We start from the raw sequence: 27,500 nt of genomic DNA, 5'->3' as shown, positions 1-27,500 counted from the left end.
CAGATTCATGCTGATGTTGCATAGCAACATGTTAAAGGGTAACTACCATTTCTTTTCTACCTGGACCCTATTTTCCTATGTTTCCTATGAAACAAACTACTATGTAAGTTAATAGGACAAATGTGCAGCTTGTATTTACCTTCACAGAAGTGCTAGTTTTGCCGCTGACAGACTCAGATTAATATTCTAAGACATTATTATGGAAAGGATTTCGAAGGAGGTCGACCTTTCTGTTAGAGAGTAAGATCCTTTTTTTTTTAATCATAAAACATCTGGGAAATCACGTTCGCTAAACCCACCAGACTCCATGTAAATAATTAGTGATTTAAGCATCGTAGAATACACTTCATTCAAAGTGGACAGAAACTAAATAAAACTATTAAAAGCCATTTTGGGAACATCTTTCCACTTTTCCAACCATCACAACTCTAGTTCTGGTTGACGTAAACACATAGTTTACTGATTTACATGTGACAATATGTTGGCTCTATACACGCTAAAAGTAGTGATTATTTTAAATGGAGTCTGGTGCGTTTAGAGCTAGAGACTTCAGAGCTGTTTCTGGTTAAACAGAAAGGTCTCAAAGAGGTTTTTAAAGGTCTATCTCTGAAGGGATCGTTTCCATAATGTTATCAGACACTTAAAATAATAATATGAGCCTTTCAGCGGCAAAAACAGAACTTTAAGTGGAGGCTAACGATGATGAGCACAATCGCCACATTGGGTCACATTGGGCATTGGGTCTGTGGCTGCCGGTAACAGCGCTCACACTTAATACTTAACACTGTCACCACTAGCAGTACTTTTTTAGCACCATTTTGCTAGCCTTAGATTGGTTACTTGTGCGCACAAGAAACTTTCTGGATGAAAAAGTAATTTCATGCCCCATCGGGGCTCTGAATTTGATGTATTTTTGATGATATTTTGCTACCAGAAGTGGAAGCTGGGTTGAGTTTGCAGTAAGGACGGCCAGTGTTCAGTCAGCTCTGCCTCCAGCTCCTGGGAAAAAAAATTAAAAAACAGACACAAGATCAGCCTCACATTTATATCCAAGGGCCGAGGTTTCTGTTTTACCCTTGTGTTATCTTCCCGTCGACAATGCAAATGAAATTTGTACCCTTTTTGAGATGTTTTTTCCCGAGGTTTCTGCCACTTTTCTTTTAGTTTAGTTTAGTTTGTTAGTTTATAATGTCATGGACAGTCCCCTTTAATGAACTATACAGTAAAAAGAGCAACTTTAGCCTCAACGGCTAATTTCCAGCTGTAGTCCCCGGCCAGCTGACAATAGGCATCCTAAAATACAATGGTTAACATATTAAAATGAGTTACATTACATCTATAATAAAAGCAGGCCTAAAACATACAAAAAAGTGGCAAACAAACAGAAAAGCACAGATAATGGCAATAGCATTTAATCAGTCTATGCAGTTAATACAATACGAAGTAGACAAAAGAAAGGAGAAAAGTCTCAAGAGGACACATTGAAAGCACGTACAAGACATAACGGAGGCAGGCAGCAGAGATGGAGCGACAGCAACAATGACCACGTCACATCAAACACACCTCACATCTGACAGATTCAAGTGTACAGTAATAGTTATCAGACTGCAATTTAAGTTTAGCTTTTTTTCTGCCCTTTTGTTCCCCTACCACTAGCCTGGGTAAACCCTGAACAACTTCCGGCAAATTTGAGATTTGCTCTGCAAGTCAGTCTGGCCAAGAGCCCATTCAAGCCCATTTCCAATGTCCTCAAAATCGAGGCACCAATCACAACCGTTGAGGAGGGCTTTACACCAATCACAACCGTTGAGGAGGGCTTTACACCAATCACAACCGTTGAGGAGGGCTCTACACCAATCACAACCGTTGAGGAGGGCTTTACACCAATCACAAACATTGAGGAGAGCTCTACACCAATCACAACCGTTGAGGAGGGCTTTACACCAATCACAAACATTGAGGAGGGCTTTACACCAATCACAACCGTTGAGGAGGGCTTTACACCAATCACAACCGTTGAGGAGGGCTTTACACCAATCACAAACATTGAGGAGAGCTCTACACCAATCACAACCGTTGAGGAGGGCTTTACACCAATCACAACCGTTGAGGAGAGCTTTACACCAATCACAACTGTTGAGGAGGGCTTTACACCAATCACAAACATTGAGGAGAGCTCTACACCAATCACAACCATTGAGGAGGGCTCTACACCAATCACAAACATTGAGGAGAGCTCTACACCAATCACAACCGTTGAGGAGAGCTCTACACCAATCACAACCACTGAGGAGGGCTCTACACCAATCACAAACATTGAGGAGAGCTCTACACCAATCACAACCGTTGAGGAGAGCTCTACACCAATCACAACCACTGAGGAGAGCTCTACACCAATCACAAACATTGAGGAGGGCTCTACACCAATCACAACCATTGAGGCGGGCTTTACACCAATCACAACCGTTGAGGCGGGCTTTACACCAATCACAACCGTTGAGGCGGGCTTAAACCAATCACAACCGTTGAAAGTCTCGAGGTTTTGACATAAATGCAGATATATAAATGTCATTTAAAAAAAAAGAAATTAGATTTTCTAATATTGCATCTGCACCAAATATTCTGGAGCCTATTTTGCCGTCAATACTGCCGACGTCATCTTTGCTGTAATGAGATCAGAATATATTTATGTTTAACATTTCATTTTATCAATGGGAAACATCCATGTGTCCAGACAAGGATAGCAGCAGCAGCAGCAGACACGATTCTGGTGTGTAAAGACGTAGAAAACACCACGGAACAGAAACGCCACGCTCTCGCCGCGCAGCCAGTGTGTAGCCGGCCTAAACCTAACCTCATAACCCCTTAACCCTAACCTTAACCCTAACCTTTTATTCATATGATGTCTTTTAAATTATTCATGTTATTTATTGTGTGGCACTTTTTACTTCTTAAAGCACTTTTAAACATAGCACTTATTATTAACCCTGAATGGTATGTGTATGGATATTTTTAACCTCAAGAGCAAGTAACGCAGACAGTATTTAATTTTTATTTTAAATAACATGGTTTTAAGATTATAATAGAGTTTATTTTATATTGGGAAACCAGGCTTTTTATATTTTTATAATTTTATTTATTACACGACTGTGTGTGTATATGTATTTAGGCATGTGGGTGTTATTTTTTAACTTTTTTACCTTGATATTTCTCTGGGAGAGACACCGGAGTTGTTGTGGAGTTGACCTTTTATTTAAAGTTTTAAATTCCCGCTGTCCTTCCTTTCCAGTGGTTCTTTTAACCTCCTTTTAATATCTGGCCGTTTTTTTAAACAGCCCCGTCTTTTTTATTTTTAACCGAACCTGTTTTTTTAAGGAGTTCCTTAAAGTGTTTTATTTACACCAGTAGTCCCCTTGTGCCCGTGCTGGGTGCTGCGAGGGGCACCCATTCCTAAACCCTAACACTAAACCCTAACCCTAAACCCTAACCCTAAACTCACCTGGACATCAGACTGGAACATCGGCCAGCATTTGCAGCAACGGAATGCCCGAACAGGCCTGCACGCACAAACACACGATTATACATAAATTATACACTTTATAAGTATAGCTGCTTTAAAAACGATAGTTTACAGTGTTACAAATACACGATTATACATAAATTATACACTTTATATGTATAGCTGCTTTAAAAACGATAGTTTACAGTGTTACAAATACACGATTATACATAAATTATACACTTTATATGTATAGCTGCTTTAAAAACGATAGTTTACAGTGTTACAAATACACGATTATACATAAATTATACACTTTATATGTATAGCTGCTTTAAAAACGATAGTTTACAGTGTTACAAATACACGATTATACATCAATTATATACTTTATATGTTTCGCTGCTTTTACGGTGTTACAAATACACACAAAGATAATGAAATGTGTGGTGCAGGTGATGGATGAGTGGGTTATTTACCACAGACCGTGGATCGTCCAGCTGTTGATACTCGGAGGAATTCTGCAGAGAGTCTCTTCATCCAAAGACTGCAGGCAGACAGACAGGTAGACAGACAGGCAGGCAGACAGACAGGTAGGCAGACAGACAGAGAGACAATGAGACAGACCGATAGATAGAGAGACAGACGGAAAGACAGAGAGACAGATGGACAGAGAGTTAGACAGACAGACAGAGAGACAGTGAAACAGACAGTGAGACAGACAGAGAGACAGACAGAGAGACAGTGAAACAGACAGAGAGACAGACAGAGAGACAGTGAAACAGACAGACGGAGGGTGAGACAGACAGACGGAGGGAGAGAGAGACAGACAGTTAGACAGACAGACAGACAGACAAAGAGATGGACAGACAGACAGACAAAGAGACAAAAAGACAGACAGATGGAGGGAGAGACAGACAGACAGACAGAAAAAGGGGATGGACAGACAGACAGACAAAGAGACAGACAAAGAGACAGACAGATGGAGGGAGAGACAGACAGACAGAGAGATGGACAGACAGACAGACAGACAGACAGACAAATAGACAGACAAAGAGACAGACAGATGGAGGGAGAGACAGTCAGACAGACAGAAAAAGGGGATGGACAGACAGTCAGACAAAGAGACAGACAAAGAGACAGACAGATGGAGGGAGAGACAGACAGACAGAGAGACCGACAGACCGACAGACAGACAAAGAGACAGACAAAGAGACAGACAGATGGAGGGACAGACAGACAGACGGAGGGAGAGACAGAAAGACAGACAGAGTGAAAGACAAAGAGATAGACAGATAGACAGACAGACAGGTGGCATGTGAACAGAATTAAACATGGTGGTCCGGTGGTCTGATTCAGCATTTTCCCACTCCCTTATCCTCCTTTCCTTCTTTACATCCCCCTTTGTTTCCCAATCTCCTCTTTTCTTTCCTTCCCTACTTCTTTCCTTGCTTCCTGTCCTTTACTACCTCCTTATCCCGCTACTTATCCACACCTTTTCTTTCACTATTCTCCTCATGTCCCTCTTTACGATCTTCTCTCCTTCTCCCCTAACCATCCTTTTTCTCTCCTTCCCTCCTCCTATCCCTGACTACCTCCTAATTTTCTTATTTCTTCCGTTTGTTTACTTGGCACCTGCTTCTTTTATTTACTTCTTCCCCTCTTTCTCTCATTTACAACCTCCTCATTTCCTTCCCTAACCCCTCATGTCTTTCCTTCTTCATCTTTTGCTTCCTTACCATCTCCTTTCCTTCTCAGCGTTATCCTTCCCTCCCTCCTTCCCTCCCTCCCTCCTTTCCTCCCTCCTCTATTTTGCCACTCAGAAACCAATTAGGCTTCAACACTGTGGCTGTGTCTCATTCGTCATACGTGCATCAGTACACTGCTAACGTGCACTGACCACTTCCTGCCATATATTGCCCACTTTCAATGGTTAGTATTGTCCAAAAAGACACCCTTATCTTAAAACACTTACCGGGAAATGACGAACGCGATAAACAAGACGAACGCAGCACATTGTGAACGCGATTTTTCAGCCCGCCAAAAACACGGGGCTTTCCTGTATGCAGATGAGTAGAAAATCTGACGAAAATCTCTTAAACTGACCTTTGTTCGATCTGAAATGAAGACTCAGCAACTGCACGGCCTATTTCTCTCTTAAAATGTTTTCAGGAACACGTTTCGGGTGAACTATTTTAGTAAAATACGAGATCGTATTCTGAACGAGCCGCCCATTATGGTCGGTTTTGAAATACTGGAGCAGCCAGTTCAGTGTAACGCTCATCAGTTCAGTTTTTGAAGCACAAACGGACAGTTGGAAAAAACGAAAAATGGGTTCAAATATCCAATTTTTCATTTTGTTCCGCCTTGACAAATTGAAAAATTGGATCTTTAAACTTTTTTTTTTTCCAATTTTCTGTTTTTATTCAGAGGAATCAGAAATAAAAAAAATTTACAAAATTGCGTCTGGGCTTTTATTTTGGTCCGTATGCAGTTAATGACCTGCATATTAAGGTATTTAGAGAGGATACCACGGCAGTATTATGAATAAGTGGAGCTCAGACGCAATTTTGTAATTTTCTATATTTCTGATTCCTCGGAATAAAATGCAGAAAATTGGAAAAACAGTTTAAAGATCCAATTTTTTAATTTGTCAAGGTGGAGAAAAAAAAATAAAAAATTGGATATTTGAACCCATTTTTCTGTTTTTTTTCAACTGTCCGTTTGTGCTTCGAAAACTGAACTGATAAGCGTTACACGGACCCAGCCAGACCCACGTGACGCGTTCGTCCAATCAGCTGCCAGTCTCCGTCCCTGGCCCCTCCCATTTCCTGCTTTGTAGTCGAGATGGCGCCCGTTTAGTGCGAGTAGGGTCCATCGTTCCTCACTGAACTTTTTGACCGTTTTTAGGGGGTCATCCTGGTACTTTCAATCCACTGACTTTTAGCGTCATATCTACACTATATACTTAAAACCATAGATAACAAGAGAACAATTAGATATGACATGTAATTCTGACTTGCCATTCTAGGATGGAGCCACTTGGCGGCCATCTTACCAAGGTTAAGTTTTAGAATTGCTTCCATTGGAACCAATGGGGAAAGAGGCTCATGTTGTCTTTATTATGATTGATCGATGTAATTAATTGATTAAGCATAAAAATAAAAAATAACATTTCAGACATGACACAACTCCACAGAAAACACAACACCTCCCACTTAAGTTCCTGATCTCATGATCCAGGGAACTTACTAAAAACAAACAAATGTGGAATACCGAGTAGTATCCTTTTGTACACTGGGTTGCCCTTTCCGTGGGGAGAACACGGAACATAATCCTTATATTTTTCTACCAATACATCAAAAGTGGTTTTAATTCAAAGTAATGACCGGAAGACAACTGTGCCTTTCTAGAAAGAAACAAAAAACAGAGATTTGGGTGGAATTTTGATTGATATAGCTCCAAGAGAACAAGTAATTCATTCATTCAGTCATAAAGATAATCTCATAATTTTGCATTTACACTGCAGGTAATCATTTTATTTTTTCAATTTTGCCTGAACTTAATATGTAAAAACTGTCTTTGGTATTCTGAATGGCCAAATATACATTAAACAATATTTTTTTTTAATGTAGAAATCCTAAATAGATTATTATGGCCTATAGAGAGGTTCTATACCTATGCTTAAAACTAAGTGTTAGGAGTGTGACAGTAGAACAAATCAAGCGCTCACCTGGCAGAAGGCTCCGGGCCACTGCAGCGTGAACAGGAGACATTTCCAGGAGCAGAAGGGCTTTTTGTCATGCAGCTCAGCGGCGTCTTGGTGGCCATGTTTGTAGTCCTGCCAGTCCTGTGTGGCAGCTGCGGTGTAGTCAGGAAGCTGCAGCAGACTCAGAGTGACCAGCAGGGGCAGCACCGAGCTCCTCGTCTCCGCTCTTTCCACCATCCTCAAAGAAGTGCACTGTTCAAACACCAAATCAGACATCAAGCAGAGAAAATGACAGACAAGGGACAAAGAAATGTACTTTTATTGAAAAAACGGTATTAACCCTTTAGTAACTACCGTTTTTTTCAACCTGGACCCTATCTTCCTGTGTTTTTGTGTCTAAGTGAGTGATGGGATCAATAATCTTTGACATTGGTCCAGTATTGGACTGCAGCTTGGATTTACCTTCACAACAGTCTTCTTATCATGTTTTAATTTTGTTTTACTAAGTACTTTACTTACAGACAGACAGACAGATGGGCAGACAGACAGACAGACAGACAGATGGACAGAGAGACAGACAGATGGAGGGAGAGACAGACTGACAAAGAGACAGAGACAGAGAAAGACAGACAGACTGAGAGACAGACTAACAAAGAGACAGAGAGACAGACAGACAGACAGACAAAGAGCAGACAGACAGACAAAAGAGACAGAGACAGACAAAGAGACAGTAGGACAGACAGACAGACAGACAGACAGACAGGCAGACAGACAGGCAGACAGACAGACAAATGGCCGGTGTGTTGGGCTTGTTAATACTAAGTGTTATTTTGGAACAACTTCCAGTAAGCTAAGAGCTCTTTCAGACTCATGCTTGAGTTCAATGTCAATCTAATTGCAGTATAGCGCTATTTTTAATAGCTTTTAAAAGACTGAATCCAAGTTGAGAAATATATAACATTACATTATTACATTATATACGGTAGATTGCGTGCTAATTCACTTTTTAATGCACTTTTTAAGTTAGTTTAACCCTTAATGGATGGGTTGGCTGTAAAACTGAATTGCTCCTTTGGGGACTAATAAAGTCATCTGAATCTGAAAAAGATGATTTTAATCCTTGTGTTGTCTTCTGGTATCTATCTATCTATCTATCTATCTATCTATCTATCTATCTATCTGTCTATCTGTCTATCTGTCTATCTATCTATCTATCTATCTATCTATCTATCTATCTATCTATCTATCTATCTATCTGTCTATCTGTCTATCTGTCTATCTATCTATCTATCTATCTATCTATCTATCTATCTATCTGTCTATCTATCTATCTATCTATCTATCTATCTATCTATCTATCTGTCTATCTGTCTATCTGTCTATCTATCTATCTATCTATATCAGAAATATGGGCTTCTTTTTAACTACCTAATTTTAATTACCCCAAAATAACACGGATGGATGATCCCATACGAGAACAACAATAGATCGGATCTCTGCTTTCATTGAATTTGTGGTTTTTTGTTAAATTTTTTAGCATTTTGAACTAACGTTGACCGTTCTGTGATTATCCTTCCTTTAATATTAGTCTAAATAATTCATCATTTCTGCTTCTTTAACTCAATAATTAGGTATAGTTTCCTATAAATTAAGGTTTTTAATTGACAATGAATCCCAAAAATGAGTGTAAAACTATAGTGGTAAGTGGGTGTGGGTGGTGTTTATACATGGTAGTGAAAAGAAGTAGTCAAAAAAAGCGCCAAGAACATTGAAAAAGGCCCCAAAAGTGTCTAAAAATAGACCAAAACACATCAGAAAAAGTGTTAATTTTCAGTTTTGACCCAGAAGACAGCACAAGGGATCAAATAATAACATAATAAAGCATCATTTTGCACACATGTGGACAGTAAAAGAGAAGTCAGCAACACATAAAGATGAATGATAGCTCTAGTGGGGAAATAAACCTAAATTAAATGTTTGCCCCCTCCCTGATGGGGAGTGATTAAGTCTGAAATCTGTCAGCGTCTCCTCTGTCTGTGTGAGTTCTTGTGTTTGAGTTGCAGGAAAGACGAGAGAAACTTACCAGAGAGCTGCTGTTGCTGCTGCACTGAGCTGCTGTCAGACTGTCACTGGCCACATTCACAGAAACGGGAACAGAAACAATGATTTATACATAATAAATGTGTGTGTGTGTGTGTGTGTGTGTGTGTGTGTGTGTATATATTTAGAGGAAGTAAACTTCTTCTCTGTGACACACCTGACAGGTGTCACGGGAACATTTCTGACAAAGTGAACTTTCAAGAAAAAAGAAAAAGCCATAACATCTATAGTCTGAAGAACCAAATATACATAATAATACATTAGTCTACGTTAATGTTCCAACATTAAGCACATTAAATGTGCTTAAAAGTCCCATGGCATGACATATAAAAGAGACTTCAGATACAGTATTAGGGGACCACTAAGGTCTATATAAAAGAGACTTCAGATACAGTATTAGGGGACCACTAAGGTCTTCTTTCTTTCTGTCTTCCTTTACGTCTTTCTGTTTTACTGTCTCTCTCCTTTCTGTCTCTTTTCTTTCTTTCTTTCTTTCTGTTTCTTCCTTTCTTTCTTTCTGTTTTTCTTTCTTTCTTTCTTTCTTTCTTACTTTCGGTCTCCCCTCACATTTTAAGAAACTTTAATCATTTCAGCCAGACTGACCTGCACTTAGTCCACCTAAAAAACACATCAAAATAAAATGTGCATGTAATATATTGCTGCATTGGACCCTAATAAATCACTTTAACAGCTTAATAACAATAACTGGGCTTGTTTCCTGTGTTGCCAAGCGCACACAGTTTGGCCTCTGCAGCAGATCGTAGTTTGGCAGACATTCAAAAACACTGATAGGCCTACTGTACGTCTGTGTGTGTGTGTGTGTGTGTGTGTGTGTGTGTGTGTGTCTTGCGTGCGCATGTGTCCTTGTCAGGGTGAAGCGAGGCAGCGGAGCACGAAACACAACACAGCCACAGACATGAACCACCTCCTGGTAAAACTACTACATTTTCTTCAAACTTTTCCTCTCTTCTTCTCTTTCTCTGTTTGTGTCGGTCTTGCGTGGAGCTCCTGGCATCGTGTCGGTTACTAAAAGACAAGATCGGGAGGAGAAAAGATAGAACAAAGTGTGTGGTTGTGCAGGAAGAAAAGGGAGATAAGGCCTGAACTTTGTACACTGGGTAGGACAGAAGTGTAACACTTTCACTGTGTTGGCCTCTCAGAAGCTGTATTTTACTCTATAGTCTGTGTGTGTGTATGTGTGTCTGCTGGTGTCATACGAGATAAACATGTGATCTATATATACACACACTGGCTGCAGGATCACCTCACATGACTGTCTGTCTTCACCTGTTATCGCCGAGTCCTGATGCAGCTCTGCACGTACACACACCGACACACACACACACAGCAACTTGTTGAGCCTGCAGCACGAACGCACAAATACAAATATAACAAAGACAATATTATACCTGTCTGACCTGACTGTTGATCATCGGTGGAGGGAAAGTATAGGCTTTATTACACAAATTACTGCACTTAAGTAATTATACTTTACTTCAGATGAACATTTTACACCCAAATCATATGACAAGCTTTGGAATGCATTGGGGTCTAAGTGGCTAATGTGAACAAAAATATGTGAAGTTGGTCCAGTATTGAGCGAGAAAGGTGCAACCTGGCAGTGAACCGAAGTGCAATGTAACCCTGTAAGACAAATGTTCACTTTGCGTCTACTAAAAGTTGTGTTTTTTCTGCTGACAGACTGAGATTATTATTCTAAGTGTCTGACAACATTATGAAAGGATCCCTACAGAGATAGAGCTTTCTGTTAAAGAGTAAGATCCTTTTAGTTTAACATGAAACCAAAATCACCATCACCAAACTCCACCAGACTCCCATTTAAATAAACAGTAGTTTTAGCGTGTATAGGACTAGAGCTGTAATCAGGCCTTAAAAGTCAGGCCCGACAAGTATATTTTGATTGACAGCTTTTTTTAAAAGCCCAAACACGTTTACAGCCCAACATTATTCAAATGTGCTCACGCACACACAGCTCTTTAGCCTTTTGTCAAGAATGAATCATTTATACATGTTTTAACATCATTTATTCGTGACTAACGTCAGCTGAAGGCCACTTGGATGTGGGAACAAAGAAATAAATGAAGTCCTCCAGAGGCCGCCCTCCGTTTCATCCCCTCAGCATCCATGTTTGCGCTAAATGAAATGCATCACCTGACTGCTCATTTACCACGCAAAATGATAGAAATTAAGACCAAACCCGACTTAACCCGACATGACACGACAGGCAAAGATCTTCAGCTCTAGTATAGGATCTGATTTATACAGTACAGGCCAAAGGTTTGGACGCACCTTCTCATTCAATGTGTTTCTTTATTTTCATGACTATTTACATCGTAGATTCTCACTGAAGGCATCAGAACTATGAATGAACACATATGGAATTATGTACTTAACAAAAAAGTGTGAAATAACTGAAAACATGTCTTATATTTTAGATTCTTCAAAGTAGCCACCCTTTTTTTTTTTTTTGATAACTCAGCAAACCCTTGGTGTTCTCTCAATGAGCTTCATGAGGTAGTCACCTGAAATGGTTTTACCTTCACAGGTGTGCTTTGTCAGGGTTAATTAGTGGAAGTATTTCCCTTATTAATAAAAAAGCAAAGGGTGGCTACTTTGAAGAATCTAAAATATAAGACATGTTTTCAGTTATTTCACACTTTTTTGTTAAGTTCATAATTCCATATGTGTTCATTCATAGTTTTGATGCCTTCAGTGAGAATCTACGATGTAAATAGTCATGAAAATAAAAAGGAAACGCATTGAATGAGAAGGTGGGTCCAAACTTTTGGCCTGTACTGTATGTGCAGTATGTTCATGACTTTGCACATTAAAAAGTGTGGAAGTTGACTGTGGTTGGACCTGTGTTTGCTCCCTGAAAGTTACTTTATGTTGAGAGTGTTTTCAAAGAGTCAGCTTCTTGTTACTTATTCTTTAAGACAGATCTTTTATTTTGGAAGGACAAAGTTCAGCTCAGTCATTTCCTCCTCTGACCGTGAAGTCTGAACCTGTCTCTTTAAGAAAAGCTGCATGACTTTTTAACCGTCTGCCAAGGTCACATTGGGTAGCTGCGGACGTGACGCTCCTGACAGCCAATCACAGCCTCCGAACCTGACACTTTAACCAATCAGGAAGCAGAGAAGGGAAAGTGTGTGTGTGTGTGTGTGTGTGTGTGTGTGTTTTGTAAAGGTAAACTGTGCCAAATGCCTGCTGAGATTTCCACAGTGGAGTTATGTGGGTTTTGGTCTTCCATTGTCCAACTATAGTGTGTCTGGCCATGTTGTTTGTCACATGTAGACTTAGACTTAGACTTAGACTTCTCTTTATTGATCCTTTTTGGATGACTCACGCAAAGAAATTAGATTTTGCACACATTACAACTGAGAAATTAACACTATGTGGACAAACTGTGTTCAGTTTGAACTTGCTGCACTGTTTTTTGAACATTTGTAGGAAACCACACGCAGGATTCAAGATGCAATATAATGCAGAAATTAAGCCAATCGGCAAAGCAAATTAGTCGTATATTTCCGACAGAGTACCTCACTTTAAAGTCCCCAGTGTGTATCGTGTTTAGTTGTTCATTATCAAAATCTGTGTGGCCCGTTCATCAACTTGTCCTTTTTCATGAATATTTTACCACAATTCCAAGTATTCCTTTTGGCTTGAAATGTTACTCGTGTAATATTTTACCGAAAATAGTATGCAATTCACGTCCAATTTGTTTCATCCCAATGTTTCGGACATACATAGCTACTAACATGTTAGTGTGGAATTTCGGACAAAGCCGGTCGCCTGGGTAGCTCAAGCGCACATATATGGAGGTTTGCTCCTCAACGCAGCGGGCGCGGGTTCGACTCCGAACCTGCGGCCCTTTGCTGCATGTCATTCCCCCCCTCTCTCTCTCTCTCTCTCTCTCTCTCTCTCTCTCTCTCTCTCTCTCTCTCTACCCTTTCTTGTCTTCAGCTGTCCTATATACAGTACAGGCCAAAAGTTTGGACACACCTTCTCATTCAATGTGTTTCCTTTTAATTTTCATGACTATTTACATTGTAGATTCTCACTGAAGGCATCAAAACTATGAATGAACACATATGGAATTATGTACTTAACAAAAAAGTGTGAAATAACTGAAAACATGTCTTATATTTTAGATTCTTCAAAGTAGCCACCCTTTGCTTTTTTATTAATAAGGGAAATAATTCCACTAATTAACCCTGATATAGCACACCTGTGAAGGTAAAACCATTTCAGGTGACTACCTCATGAAGCTCATTGAGAGAACACCAAGGGTTTGCAGAGTTAACAAAAAAAGCAAAGGGTGGCTACTTTGAAGAATCTAAAATATAAGACATGTTTTCAGTTATTTCACACTTTTTTGTTAAGTACATAATTCCATATGTGTTCATTCATAGTTTTGATGCCTTCAGTGAGAATCTACAATGTAAATAGTCATGAAAATAAAGAAACACATTGAATGAGAAGGTGTGTCCAAACTTTTGGCCTGTACTGTAAATAAAGGCTTAAAAATAGCCAAAAAATAATTTAAAAAGAAAAACGAAGCCATCGATTTATACCAAAAAAAAATCATGTTTTTGTTTGAAATTCATTTAAAAGATCCATCCCTTCCCAACAGGCATGGCAACAGTAACTATGGGGGGCAGGGCTTATGCTGCATTCATGCCACCTGGGAATAACAGTTACGTTGTTTTTCCGGCAGCGTTCACATGGTCGCGATGCGTGTTCTTCTTCTTCTGTTATATTGGCGTTTGGCATAACAACTTTTTGCATGACTGCCACCAACTGTTGGCTGTATCCTAGAGCATCAGGTGTGTGAAAACATGGAGGCCACAATAACAGAAGATTCTCTGCTGTTTTCTTATGCGAGCATCCAAACAGCACATCGCCAGGTGTTTGTTTGTGTTATCTGCAGGACAACCAACGGGAAAGGACACGGATAATGTGTTTTTTTTTTTATACGTGGGCCTATTTATGAATAATTTTAAACATATTATGTCTTTATATGTTTCTTGGCAGAGGCATTTGTCCACAATAAACAGTTTAAAGTCATTGAAATATGTTCAGTGAACCAAAGTCGCCTCCATCAAACGTCAGTTGTCAACAACGCATCACCAACTGGGGAACTCGGTTATCAAAATCCAGCCCGAGTTTCCCACCTCTGATTCCCACAGGACGTTACGTGAATGGTGACGTTTTCACTCGGAAAAACATTTTTCCGATGTCCATGAACGCACTGTTAGAAAAACAGTCAACAGAGCATGACATCACTTCCTGTTGTAACCCTGTTTTACCATTGGTGTAAGATTCTGTGTGACATCATTTTGGGCTTTGATCTTGAGGTCCAAAAAACGCTCTGAATGCGACAATTGACATGTCCATTGATGCTTCTATGGCGCACTGCAGGCATCGGATTCGAAACGCCAACACCACTGAACCAGCGGTATTTTTTAGAGGTTTTAAGGTTGCTATTGAGGCAAAGGTTTTGAGTGGTTGCACTAAACTTTGCTCCATAACGGACAGGCAGCGTTAAACTTCTGTCACAATATTACCTGTTATTTAAATTTTGAATGATATTAAGAAGTAATTTATTTACACCATCACAAGAATTAGGCTTTTTAAAGAAAATTAAGACACTCAGCTGCCGTGGCGAATTCAGAGCTCGATTCACACGACCATCAACATCCTCTGCTCTCGTGTTTCACCGTAAAAAAACAAAATATATAAATAGAAGGCTGTTTGTAGAGGGGATCTCCGTGGTGTGCACCACTATCGCGCTACTCTCGCGCCTGCTAACTACTAACTAACTTTAGTCTGTCGGTGAGACAGCGAAGAGAGACAGAGAGACGGACGTGCACAACAGTTTTGGGCAGTAAAGTGCCTGGATATATAATAATTCATACACATTTCGATTCCGATCACGTCATTACGTAGCGTATTACAGTAGCTTCGGTCGCGCTGGGTTCTCATTTTGGGCGCTCTAAAATCAAAACCAAATTGGAGTAGACGCGTGCGTCAAAGCAGTTTCTTTAGTATTTTTTAAAAAATGGTTTTAGTTTTACTTCAAAACATGTGCATCTGACGCTTTCAGTGTCATAAGACTAAATGTAAGATCATTTCTGCCCTTTGATCAATCAACATTTAGCCCACATCTCCAAGGACATTTCGTTACATTTCAAAGTTGTTGACAGGAATTATTGGTCAAATAATCTTTTCAATATTATAATTAATTACACGCAGTGTTAAATAGATATTGCGTGCGCCATAGATACGTTGGAGGAAAGAAAGGCATAATCACAGGAGCTTGAAAGAGATAAACAGGCCTATAAGCATGATAATAAGACACTCTCCGAGAATCTCACTCATTCAAACATCACTGAAAACCAACCGACAGTCGTTGATTGGAAAATGACACTAGCTCACCAAACAGAGATTGACAGTCTGAAGAAAATCATTGACGAGCAACGTTATGAGATCTCGATATGCATGGCAAAAATCAAGGATCTGAAGCAGCACTTTGAGGAGAAAGACGACGAGAAGAAATTAATCTACAGGAAGTTGGAACTTGTTTGGAGAAGCAATCGAGCGCTTCGAAAAAACTTTGAAATCCTTAACAAAAACATAGAGGAGGAATGCAGTAAGAATGCTGTCCTAGAGGCAGAAAAGGAGGATCTTAAAGGTAAGTATGAGCTTGACAAACAAGCTTTCCGAAAACAGATTAAAATCCTAAAGAAAATCATTGAAGATGGACGTCAGAAGAACGCTGTTTTCCAGGCCGAAAACCAGATGAATAGCACCGTACTCCAAGAAAATGACATAAAATCAAATATCAAAGTCCTTGAAGAGAACACTATGGAAGAGGAGAAAGACCTTTCAACACATGCAGAGGTCTGCGCTGGACAAATCCTCCCGAAAAAGCGATTGCGTTGGAAGAGATTGAAGGGTTTGATCACCCATGAATTCAACGAGTCCAAAAGCAAACAGGAGTTTTCGTCCACCAGTGAGGAGGACGCACCACAGCCAGGTTGCTCTCAAATAAGTCTCGATGGATGGGCAGCCGACAGGACCTGCGAGACCTCTGAAGCCTCTCACGGTGATATCGACGAGAAACACGAGGAGTCAGATGAAGAGTTGAACAGTACTTTCATTGCCGATGGATCAAAGAATAACTCTGAAAGCAAAGGCGAGTCCCGCGGTATTGCTCTCGACTGGGAGTGGTGGGAGTCAAATGGTTTATTTGGCCGCGATGGATCATAAGGCTACGCCGAAAGGGAAGCCGATTCCCGCGGCAATGGCATCCACTGGAAGTGGTGGGGGATGGATAAGGAGGCAAAGGTTTATTTACGTTCATCACCCATGGATCCCAAGAGAAGTCAGAAAGCAAAGGCGATCCCCACAATGACATCGACGAAAAGATCAGACGGATCAGAAAATACAAGGCCTCGGAGCCGTCTCAGGTCCATGTTCGGGAATCAGAGGCCAAAAACTGATCTATGTTAAAGGTCCTATGACATAGTGCTCTTTGGATGCTTTTATGTAGGCCTTAGTGGTCCCCTAATACTGTATCTGAAGTCTCTTTTATGTAGACCTTAGTGGTCCCCTAATACTGTATCTGAAGTCTCTTTTATATAGACCTTAGTGGTCCCCTAATACTGTATCTGAAGTCTCTTTTATATAGACCTTAGGGTCCCCTAATACTGTATCTGAAGTCTCTTTTATATAGGCCTTAGTGGTCCCCTAATACTGTATCTGAAGTTTCTTTTATATAGGCTTTAGTGGTCCCCTAATACTGTATCTGAAGTATCTTTTATATAGGCCTTAGTAGTCCCTTAATACTGTATCTGAAGTCTCTTTTATATAGACCTTAGTGGTCCCCTAATACTGTATCTGAAGTCTCTTTTATATAGTCCTTAGTGGTCCCCTAATACTGTATCTGAAGTCTCTTTTATATAGTCCTTAGTGGTCCCCTAATACTGTATCTGAAGTCTCTTTCTCGAAATTCAGTCCATTTTCATTGGTCCATTTGAAGTTTCATTTTCTCAAAGGCAGAGCAGGATACCCAGGGCTCGGTTTACACCTATCACCATTTCTAGCCACTGGGGGACCATAGGCAGGCTGGGGGAACTCATATTAATGTTAAAAAAAAACTCATAAAGGGACATTTTCATGTCATGGGACTATGGGACCTTTAAGTTAGGTATTTAAACATAAAACTCTGATATTTGTAATTCAGTAGATGGTATGTGATATACCAACACGGTCTCACTGCAGTTAGTCACTTCATTTTTAATCTCTTGATTTGTGTACACGGACATGTTTATCTCGTTTTTTTCTCGTGGTGGTCAGCACGTAATGGGAAGCATCTATACAGAGGTTGGGTTTGGGGAAAAAAGAACGGGGAAACAAAAGGTCACACACTGGACACGATCCGCAGTCTCTTTATTCAATATAAATATTATATGAGATATATTCGGACGCGAGACAACAATGGGACGGTTGGGATTAGGAAAACAACAACGGGGAAAGGAAACGTCACATTTGGATAGACCAACGATCTGGGTGGCACTGTGCTTTGGTAGCCATCACGTTGAATGTAAACAAACATCTGCTCGCCGTCGCTGAGCTATCATCATCACGTAAAGCCCACCTCAACGGTTGTGATTGGTGTAGAGCCCTCCTCAACGGTTGTGATTGGTGTAGAGCCCTTCTCAACGGTTGTGATTGGTGTAGAGCCCTCCACAACGGTTGTGATTGGTGTAGAGCCCTCCACAACGGTTGTGATTGGTGTAGAGCCCTCCACAACGGTTGTGATTGGTGTAGAGCCCTCCTCAACGGTTGTGATTGGTGTAGAGCCCGCCACAACGGTTGTGATTGGTGTAAAGCTTGTTTGACAAAACACAGTTTTTTTAACCACACATCTAGTCTAATCTTATTTGATATAATTTAAGAAACCAGTCAGTATTGTTTTTATTTTGCCTGATTCACACACATGCAACATTAGCCTACAACGTTTTGGTAGGATGGTAAAGATTTATTTCTATAGGTAGGATATTTGTGTTTAAATATTACTTTCTTCTATTGCTGGGACAGTGGCTATAATTTTGAAGCTGAATAGCCACTACAATGGGGTTGGATATACTAAAAGAAGAAAGTGACGGTTGGGTTTAGGAAACGTGACACATGGGATACGATCCCAGGTCTCCTGGGTGAGAGTCCTGTGTTGTTTGACCCATCCACCCCCCCGACCAACCTCACTATGCGGATTTTCGCCTTTCATACTACTCGCTACGGCGTCAATTCACACGCAATCGCAATAATGTAAGTCAATGGAGGCCAAATGGTGTTGATAAACACGCTAAAAAGTGACTATGCGTCTAGCGTCTAGTGACTAGCTGTGAGTTTATCATGTGACAGCTAAAATGTGAAAGGTGGAGCAGTATGTCCTGTATGTCCCTTACCAGCTAACGTATTTCAAGATGGCGCATGAATATGGAGCGTCTACCCCAGTTCGGCAAACGCAAATGTAACATTTCAACCCAATAGGTATACTTGGAATTGATGGTGGTGGTAAATATTCATGAAAAAAGAGAATTTTTTTGAGAATGAACAACTAAACATGTTACTACTTACTACTTCTAACATGTTAAGTTAGAACGATTTAAAAAACAATATATTTTCATTCTTGGTGTGGACGAACCTAGCTGTAGAGCATTTTAACAATGCAAGTCATTATATTCTCAATGTGAAAATAATGGTGCCAAACCCATAAAAACATGCACAGTTCCCACAAAGCTATGAGAAAAGTTGTGTTGGTCTCCAACTTCTTTCACAGTGAGAGTTTAAAAGTTTTATAATGATGATGATATGTGCAGATTGGCTCCTGATGATGCTTTCTTGGGATCATAAAAAGGAGAAGAGAGAGTATCACTTTCATATCAGAGTATTAAAAAGGTAAAACTTAACAAACATACAGCTATATATATATATACAGTATATATAACCACGGTAACCAGTGTGACAGCTGTCAGCCCCCAGCCGTCTCCTCCGGTCTGGAAAAAACAGAAATGAAAGTGAAAGTCTTGGCGTCACTTTCCCTTCATCGTTCACCTGTCTTGCTGTAGAGTCCATCGTTTACATATCGTAGTGTCACAGATTCAAGACCTAAAAAGTAAACTTTGATCTTCACCCTCTTTTTCTAAAATTAAATATGTAGTTTCACTTTTTCAAACTTTTTTTTTTTGACTTTATTGAGAATTTTTGTTGTTGTTTCAACATTTTATTGTCTTTTTTCCGACTTTTTTGTCGTTTTTTTGTAATTTCTTGGCTTTTTTTCCAATGTAGATGTTGCTTTTGATTTTGTTTTTCAATGTTTTTTGCTTATTGTCTTAATTCCAGCTGTGTTTGTTGCCTGTTAAACTTTTTGGCATTTTTCCAACATTTTTGTTGCTTTCTTTCTACGCTGTTGCCGTTTATTGTGACGTTTTTGCCTTGTTTTTCTACGATGGAGCATTAGGGTTACATCAAGGGGAAAAAAAATAAGGAGGAAACATTTTTTTGACTTTATTTTGCATTTCGAGAATAAAGTCTAAATGTCGAGAATGAAGTCGAAATGTAGAGAATGAAGTCGAAATGTAGAGAATGAAGTTGAAATGTCGAGATTAAAGTCCAAATGTCGAGAATAAAGTTGAAATGTAGAGAATAAAGTCGAAATGTCGAGAATAAAGTCAACTCCTTTATCACTTAATCACATTAGAGCAACTGTCTGCCATGCCAGCTGCCATGTAGGCAACATCATAGATATGCTATGGGTTACATCCTTGGAGTGCCGCGCTCGCCTGAGGTCCACTCCTTCAGGATCAAACTACTTGATCAATTGTCTTATTGTGTCTTGTGATAGGCTACAACATATCCTCTCTGTATTGCGTGTAGGTGTAACCATCTATACCGTTGCATCTGTCCATTAGCCTACAAGCTATTTCAGTTTGCAGGAATATGGCCACCTCTTCCAAGTTTGTGTGGTTTCTCCTTCTGAACGGACACAATTTTTTTTGACAATTTCAATATCAAGTTTTATTTTGGAAAAACTATTTCAACTTTATTCTCGTCATGTGGACTTTATTCTCGACATTTCGACTTTATTCTCAAAATGCAAAATGAAAAAAAAAATCTTCCTCCTTAATTTTCTTAATGCTAATGCTCCATCCTATTTTTCAGTATTTTTGATTATTATATTTACCTTTTTTTTGACTCATTTACACTACCGGTGGCCCTAGCATTTGCCTATACTGCTGGACCTGTTTTCAGTCTTCACAGGAAATCTATTATTAGGCATGATGACATGGTTAGCGCTCAATTCAAGTGTAGCCGCAGAGGAAGAGCTGGAAGTTGGATATCTAGAAAATCATCATGTTGTTAATCCTGCTGACAGAAGACATGGAAACCTGGTGGAATATTTAGGGGAATCGATGTGAGCGGGGGAAGTGCATCTTAACATTATGGCTTTAAAGTCTCCACTGAACACAAACAGAAGACTGAAAACTATATATTAGTATACAGAGAATTCCTTAGAGTTTTGGGAGGCATTTAAACTGCTGCTCTGTCTTGTAACTGCACTTCATGCAGGCACTTTTCCAAACTTAAGATTTATATTTCTTTGTAATTTCCAGAAGGTTCCAGTTCTGGCCAGCCGAGCCTTCAGCAGCTCTGTCAGAAAGCTGAAGAACAAAGTCCCAGAGGCCCAGAAACTATTCCAGGTAAAAAAGTCATAGAGAACTCAAGACTGATGATGAATATTCACAGCAGATGTAATTTATAACCTCCTCAATATTTTTGAAATGTGGATCTGTGAGACACCCAAATTACACTGAAAACACACACAGGCTTTACTGAAGAAAACCAGTTTGTAAGGTTGTTTGTGTTTCCTCACTTCTTGAAGAAGGGTCCAACACATTCTCACTCCCAACTCGTAAAATGCGTTTGTTATTGATGCTAAATGTCTTCTTTAGCGTCAGATCCAAACCCACTTTATCAAAATGTTTTGGGTCGGGACTATTGGCATCAAAGTTTGAGGTAGTTAGGTTTAGGAAAAGATTGTTGGTGGACTTATAAAAGATACGTTTACATGACACACGGGAGAAGAATGGGACAGTTGGGTTTAGGAAAAGAAGAACGGGACAGTTGGGTTTAGGAAAAGAAGAACGGGACAGTTGGGTTTAGGATAAGAAGAACGGGACAGTTGGGTTTAGGTAAAAAAGAACGGGACAGTTGGATTTAGGTAAAAAAGAACGAGAAAGAAGAACGGGACAGTTGGGTTTAGATAAAGAAGAACGGGACAGTTGGGTTTAGGAAAAGAAGGTTTAGATAAAAAGAAGAACAGTTAGATTTAGATAAATAAGAACGGGACAGTTTTTAGATAAAGAAGAACGGGACAGTTGGGTTTAGATAAAGAAGAACGGGACAGTTGGGGGTTAAAGAAGAACGGGACAGTTGGGTTTAGATAAAGAAGAACGGGACAGTTGGGTTTAGGAAAAGAAGAACAGGACAGTTGGGTTTAGATAAAGAAGAACGGTACAGTTAGATTTAGATAAATAAGAACGGGACAGTTTGGTTTAGTTAAAGAAGAACAGGACAGTTGGGTTTAGGAAAAGAAGAACGGGACAGTTGGGTTTAGGTAAAGAAGAACGGGACAGTTGGGTTTAGGAAAAGAAGAACGGGACAGTTTGGTTTAGGTAAAGAAGAACGGGACAGTTGGGTTTAGGAAAAGAAGAACAGGACAGTTGGGTTTAGATAAAGAAGAACAGGACAGTTGGGTTTAGGAAAAGAAAGAGCAGCAGTCAGTAGGGGGAGAGCATCAGTCAGTAGAGGGAGAGCATCAGTCAGTAGGGGGAGAGCATCAGTCAGTAGGGGGAGAGCATCAGTCAGTAGGGGGAGAGCATCAGTCAGTAGGGGGAGAGCATCAGTCAGTAGGGGTAGACCAGCAGTCAGTAGGGGGAGAGCATCAGTCAGTAGGGGGAGAGCATCAGTCAGTAGGGGGAGGTAGGTTTGTCATGTATAGATCTTTAGTGCGCTTGCAAAACTGCAGTGTGAAACCACAACTTACCGGATCAAATGTATACAATGTAACAAAAACAACCTTGGTTCGGACTTTCATGTGTGAAAACGCCCTAAAAGTTTTATAATGATGATGATATGTGCAGATTGGCTCCTGATGATGCTTTCTTGGGATCATAAAAAGGAGAAGAGAGAGAATCACTTTCATATCAGAGTATTAAAAAGGTAAAACTTAACAAACATACAGCTACATATATACAGTATATATAACCGCGGTAACCAGTGTGACAGCTGTCAGCCCCCAGCGGCCTCCTCCGGTCTGGAAAAAACAGAAATGAAACAAGTCTTGGCGTCACTTTCCCTTCATCGCTCACCTGTCTCGCTTTAGAGTCCATCGTTTACATATCGTAGTGTCACAGATTCAAGACCTAAAAAGTAACATTTGATTTTCACCCTCTTTTTCTAAAATTAAATATGTAGTTTTACTTTTTCAAACTTTTTTTTTTTTACTTTATTGAGAATTTTGGTTGTTGTTTCAACGTTTCATTGTCTTTTTTCTGACTTTTTTTTGTCGTTTTTTCGTAATTACTGGGCAATGTAGATGTTGCTTTGGATTTTTTTTTCAATGTTTTTCGCTTATTGTCTTTATTCCAGCTGTGTTTGTTGCCTGTTCAACTTTTTGGCATTTTTCCAACATTTTTGTTGCCTTCTTTCTACGCTGTTGCCGTTTTTTGCGACGTTTTTGCCTTGTTTTTCTATGAAGGAGCATTAGTGCTACATCAAGTGGAAAAAAATTAAGGAGGAAACATTTTTTTAACTTTATTTTGCATTTCAAGAATGAAGTCGAAATGTCGAGAATGAAGTCAAAATGTTGAGAATGAAGTTGAAATGTAGAAAATGAAGTTGAAATGTAGAGAATAAAGTCGTAATGTAGAGATTAAAGTTGAAATGTAGAGAATGAAGTTGAAATGTAGAGAATGAAGTTGAAATGTAGAGAATAAAGTCGTAATGTAGAGATTAAAGTTGAAATGTAGAGAATGAAGTTGAAATGTAGAAAATGAAGTTGAAATGTAGAGAATAAAGTCGTAATGTAGAGATTAAAGTTGAAATGTAGAGAATGAAGTCGAAATGTAGAGAATGAAGTTGAAATGTAGAGAATGAAGTCGTAATGTTGAGATTAAAGTTGAATGAAGTCGACTTCATTCATTCATTTCAACTTAATTCTCGTCATGATGACTTTATTCTCAAAATGAAAAAAAAAATCTTCCTCCTTAATTTTCTTAATGCTAATGCTCCATCGTATTTTTCAGTATTTTTGATTATTATATTTACCTTTTTTTTTACTCATTTACACTACGGTGGCCCTAGCATTTGCCTACACTGTTGGCCCTGTTTTCAGTCTTCCAAGGAAATCTATTACTAGGCATGATGACATGGTTAGCACTCAATTCCAGTGTAGCCGCAGAAGAAGAGCTGGAAGTTGGATGTCTAGAAAATCATCATGTTGTTAATCCTGCTGACAGAAGACATGGAAACCTGGTAAAATATTTAGGGGAATCGATGTGAGCGGGGGAAGTGCATCTTAACATTATGGCTTTAAAGTCTCCACTGAACACAAACAGGAGACTGAAAACTATATATTAGTATACAGAGACTTCCTTAGAGTTTTGGGAGGCATTTAGCTGCTGCTCTGTCTTGTAACTGCACTTCATGCAGGCACTTTTCCAAACTTAAGATTCAAATGTCTTTGTAATTTCCAGAAGGTTCCAGGTCTGGCCAGCAGAGCCTTCAGCAGCTCTGCCAGACAGCTGAAGAACAAAGTCCCCGAGGCCCAGAAACTCTTCCAGATAACACAGTCATAGAGAACTCAAGACTGATGATGAATATTCACAGCAGATGTAATTTATAACCTCCTCAATATTTTTGAAATGTGGATCTGTGAGACACCCAAATTCCACTGAAAACACACACAGGCTTTACTGAAGAAAACCAGTTTGTAAGGTTGTTGGTGTTTCCTCACTTCCTGATGAAGGGTCCAACACATTCTCACTCCCAACTCGTAAAATGCGTTTTTTATTGATGCTAAATGTCTTCTTTAGCGTCAGATCCAAACCCACTTTATCAAAATGTGCTGGGTCGGGACTATTGGCGTCAAAGTTTGAGGTAGTTAGGTTTAGGAAAAGATTGTTGGTGGACTTATAAAAGATACGTTTACATGACACACGGGACAAGAATGGGACAGTTGGGTTTAGGTAAAGAAGAACGGGACAGTTGGGTTTAGGAAAAGAAGAACGGGACAGTTGGGTTTAGGAAAAGAAGAACGGGACAGTTGGGTTTAAGGTAAAGAAGAACGGGACAGTTGGGTTTAGGTAAAGAAGAACGGGACAGTTGGGTTTAAGGTAAAGAAGAACGGGACAGTTGGGTTTAAGGTAAAGAAGAACGGGACAGTTGGGTTAAGGTAAAGAAGAACGGGACAGTTGGGTTTAAGGTAAAGAAGAACGGGACAGTTGGGTTAAGGTAAAGAAGAACGGGACAGTTGGGTTAAGGTAAAGAAGAACGGGACAGTTGGGTTTAAGGTAAAGAAGAACGGGACAGTTGGGTTTAGGTAAAGAAGAACGGGACAGTTGGGTTTAGGTAAAGAAGAACGGGACAGTTGGGTTTAGGTAAAGAAGAACAGGACAGTTGGGTTAAGGTAAAGAAGAACGGGACAGTTGGGTTTAGGTAAAGAAGAACAGGACGGTTGGGTTTAGGTAAAGAAGAACGGGACAGTTGGGTTTAGGTAAAGAAGAACGGGACAGTTGGGTTTAGGTAAAGAAGAACGGGACAGTTGGGTTTAGGTAAAGAAGAACAGGACAGTTGGGTTTAAGGTAAAGAAGAACGGGACAGTTGGGTTTAGGTAAAGAAGAACGGGACAGTTGGGTTTAGGTAAAGAAGAACAGGACAGTTGGGTTAAGGTAAAGAAGAACGGGACAGTTGGGTTTAGGTAAAGAAGAACAGGACGGTTGGGTTTAGGTAAAGAAGAACAGGACGGTTGGGTTTAGGTAAAGAAGAACAGGACGGTTGGGTTCAGGTAAATAAAATCAATAAAATCTGATACAAATTCATGAAAAAGTTAATGTGAGAAAAAATCTTAGAAATGTGGGAACATAGGCATGCACCCTTTCAAACGACAGACTTTTTCATTCCAAAACGAACAAGGATGAAAGGAATTGCTAAAACGAAAACACAGGATGTTTTTTAAGAGATTTTTTTGTTTTCTGATCCTGACACCAGAAGCAGTTTTTTCCTTTTGAAATATTTTAATTTTAAATTTGAATTTTGAATTTTGAAGAATGACTGATTATCCAATGATACCCAGACCCTGGAGACTCGTGTCCCCAAAGCTCCTTACTTTGCTGAGAGATATCATGCTAACACATTAGCACATACCGTTTTAACCATGTCGTTTCCACGGTTACAGGAGGACAACGGGTTGCCGGTCCACATCAAGGGAGGAACCTTCGACGTTGTGCTCTACCGGGCGACCATGACGCTAACTCTCGGAGGTAACCTGTGAAGAAATTCACCATTTTGGTCTGAAAGACATTCTTCTCAAGTCCATTTCAGAATCAAAAGATTTCGCAAGCAGACAGCTGAAACCTGCAACTACTTGCAACATGCTGGTCTGCAAGGTTCTTAAAGCTGCCACTTTACAGCAATGTAGTGTCGCATTGCCAGACCTTTCTCCACAGCGCTGTGGAAGAAGGTCTGGCTAGTCCACACTAGAGTGCGGACAGAGCAGTAACCGAACCAGACCCGAGCCCGACAGGCATTAAGATATTTACGTCCGAGCCCAACCTGAGCCCGACAGTTAAAATCTCAGTTTTATCTCATACTAATGACACATGTACATGTAGCCTAATATGCATGTGTTTCGTTGTCTCAGCTACAATTTCCGTACACAGGAAGACAGATGTTAGGGTAATATTTTAAATTAATTTTAATCACAAAAACGAACCTTTGCATCAAGTGAAACAGGCCCATTGGCTACCTACATAATAAGCTGTTTTAAATTTAAAATGTACAATGCCTTATCGCGCTGATGTGACCGAGCCCGAACCATCATTTCTAAATAGGGTGAAGAAGCTAAAGTCCCAATAAGTCGGCATGTTCCTTTAAAACGAGACAATCAACAGTATAAAAATAAACTAATGACCTTTAATGATCTAAAATGTATATTAAAAATCAATACACAGTGACGGCAAGTGATCAACATTAACTCCGCTACGTTATGCATGTGTTTGTCTTCTCTACAGGAACCTGCTACTCTCTGTACTGGCTGCTCGTCGCCTCGATGCCGCAGAAGAGAGCGTAGCGAAGAACGGGCTCCGTCTATCGCGTGGATGACAACGCTCGCCTCCGTCTAACACTAATGTTTGTTGTGTACAATTCTCTGATTGGATGTAATCACAAGTTGTCCTGCTTTCAACATGGCAACGATTAATATGTAAAAAAGTGTGAAGAAAAATTTTAACTCAGAGTTTTCATTTTTTGTGTCTGTAGTTACATTACACATCATTTAGCTGACACTTTTATCCAAAGCAACTTACAATTACTATATATCAGAGGTCTGGAGCAACTGGGGGTTAAGCGTCTTGCTCAGGGACACATTGGTTGACATATTGCAGTGGGAATCGAACCCAGGTCTCCCACAACAAAGGTATGTGTCATATCCATTGCACCATCACCACCACAAGTTTATTAACGTCTTGTTGTTGATAAAACTTGCTCCTGACTCAGATGAGAAGAAGGTGTGTGAAGTACAGAGACAGCAGATCCAGGATCAGTTCAGCAGGGATGGAAAGAGAACTGCAAGATGTCGCTTGAGTAAAAGTGAAAGCAGGGCTTTAAATTGACACCAGCCAATACCCCAAATCTGCGTGAAGATTTAACTTTGGTGGCTTTGAATCGGCCTATTTTTCAATATTGGTCTGTTTTGCACCAAGACATTTGGCCGGTTTTGTGCGTCATTGGCTTGGAAACGTAATCTTTATCTGGCAGCACTGCTTGTAGCTCCTGTTGTTCTTAAAGGTCCCGTGACATGGTGTTCTCTGGATGCTTTTATGT

At 39.9% G+C, this 27,500-nt stretch overlaps 2 protein-coding genes across 2 annotated transcripts in view; one reads left to right on the top strand and one right to left on the bottom strand.

The window, feature by feature from the left end:
* The window catches only part of rnaset2l (ribonuclease T2, like), a 28,593-nt gene extending 19,239 nt beyond the window's left edge, over positions 1–9,354 (bottom strand). The window contains exons 1-5 of the mRNA XM_028574428.1: positions 9,292–9,354; positions 7,233–7,460; positions 3,979–4,046; positions 3,500–3,557; positions 932–999 (exon numbers count right to left, since the gene is read on the bottom strand). Coding sequence (XP_028430229.1) covers positions 932–999; positions 3,500–3,557; positions 3,979–4,046; positions 7,233–7,445 — 407 coding nt within the window. The 5' untranslated portion in view covers positions 7,446–7,460; positions 9,292–9,354. The remainder of the gene's footprint in view (positions 1–931; positions 1,000–3,499; positions 3,558–3,978; positions 4,047–7,232; positions 7,461–9,291) is intronic.
* Positions 9,355–10,131: 777 nt separating this feature from the next.
* On the top strand, positions 10,132–26,911 carry cox7a1 (cytochrome c oxidase subunit 7A1). Its single transcript, XM_028573798.1, has 4 exons — positions 10,132–10,239; positions 21,011–21,097; positions 25,855–25,939; positions 26,690–26,911. Exons 1-4 carry the CDS (start codon positions 10,165–10,167, stop codon positions 26,746–26,748), a joined length of 306 nt encoding a protein of 101 aa, XP_028429599.1. The 5' UTR covers positions 10,132–10,164; the 3' UTR covers positions 26,749–26,911.
* Positions 26,912–27,500: the final 589 nt, after the last annotated feature.

Source organism: Perca flavescens, chromosome 3 (assembly GCF_004354835.1).
Source record: "Perca flavescens isolate YP-PL-M2 chromosome 3, PFLA_1.0, whole genome shotgun sequence".
Taxonomy (NCBI): Eukaryota; Metazoa; Chordata; class Actinopteri; order Perciformes; family Percidae; genus Perca; species Perca flavescens.
This window is presented reverse-complemented; position numbering and strand designations above follow the sequence as displayed.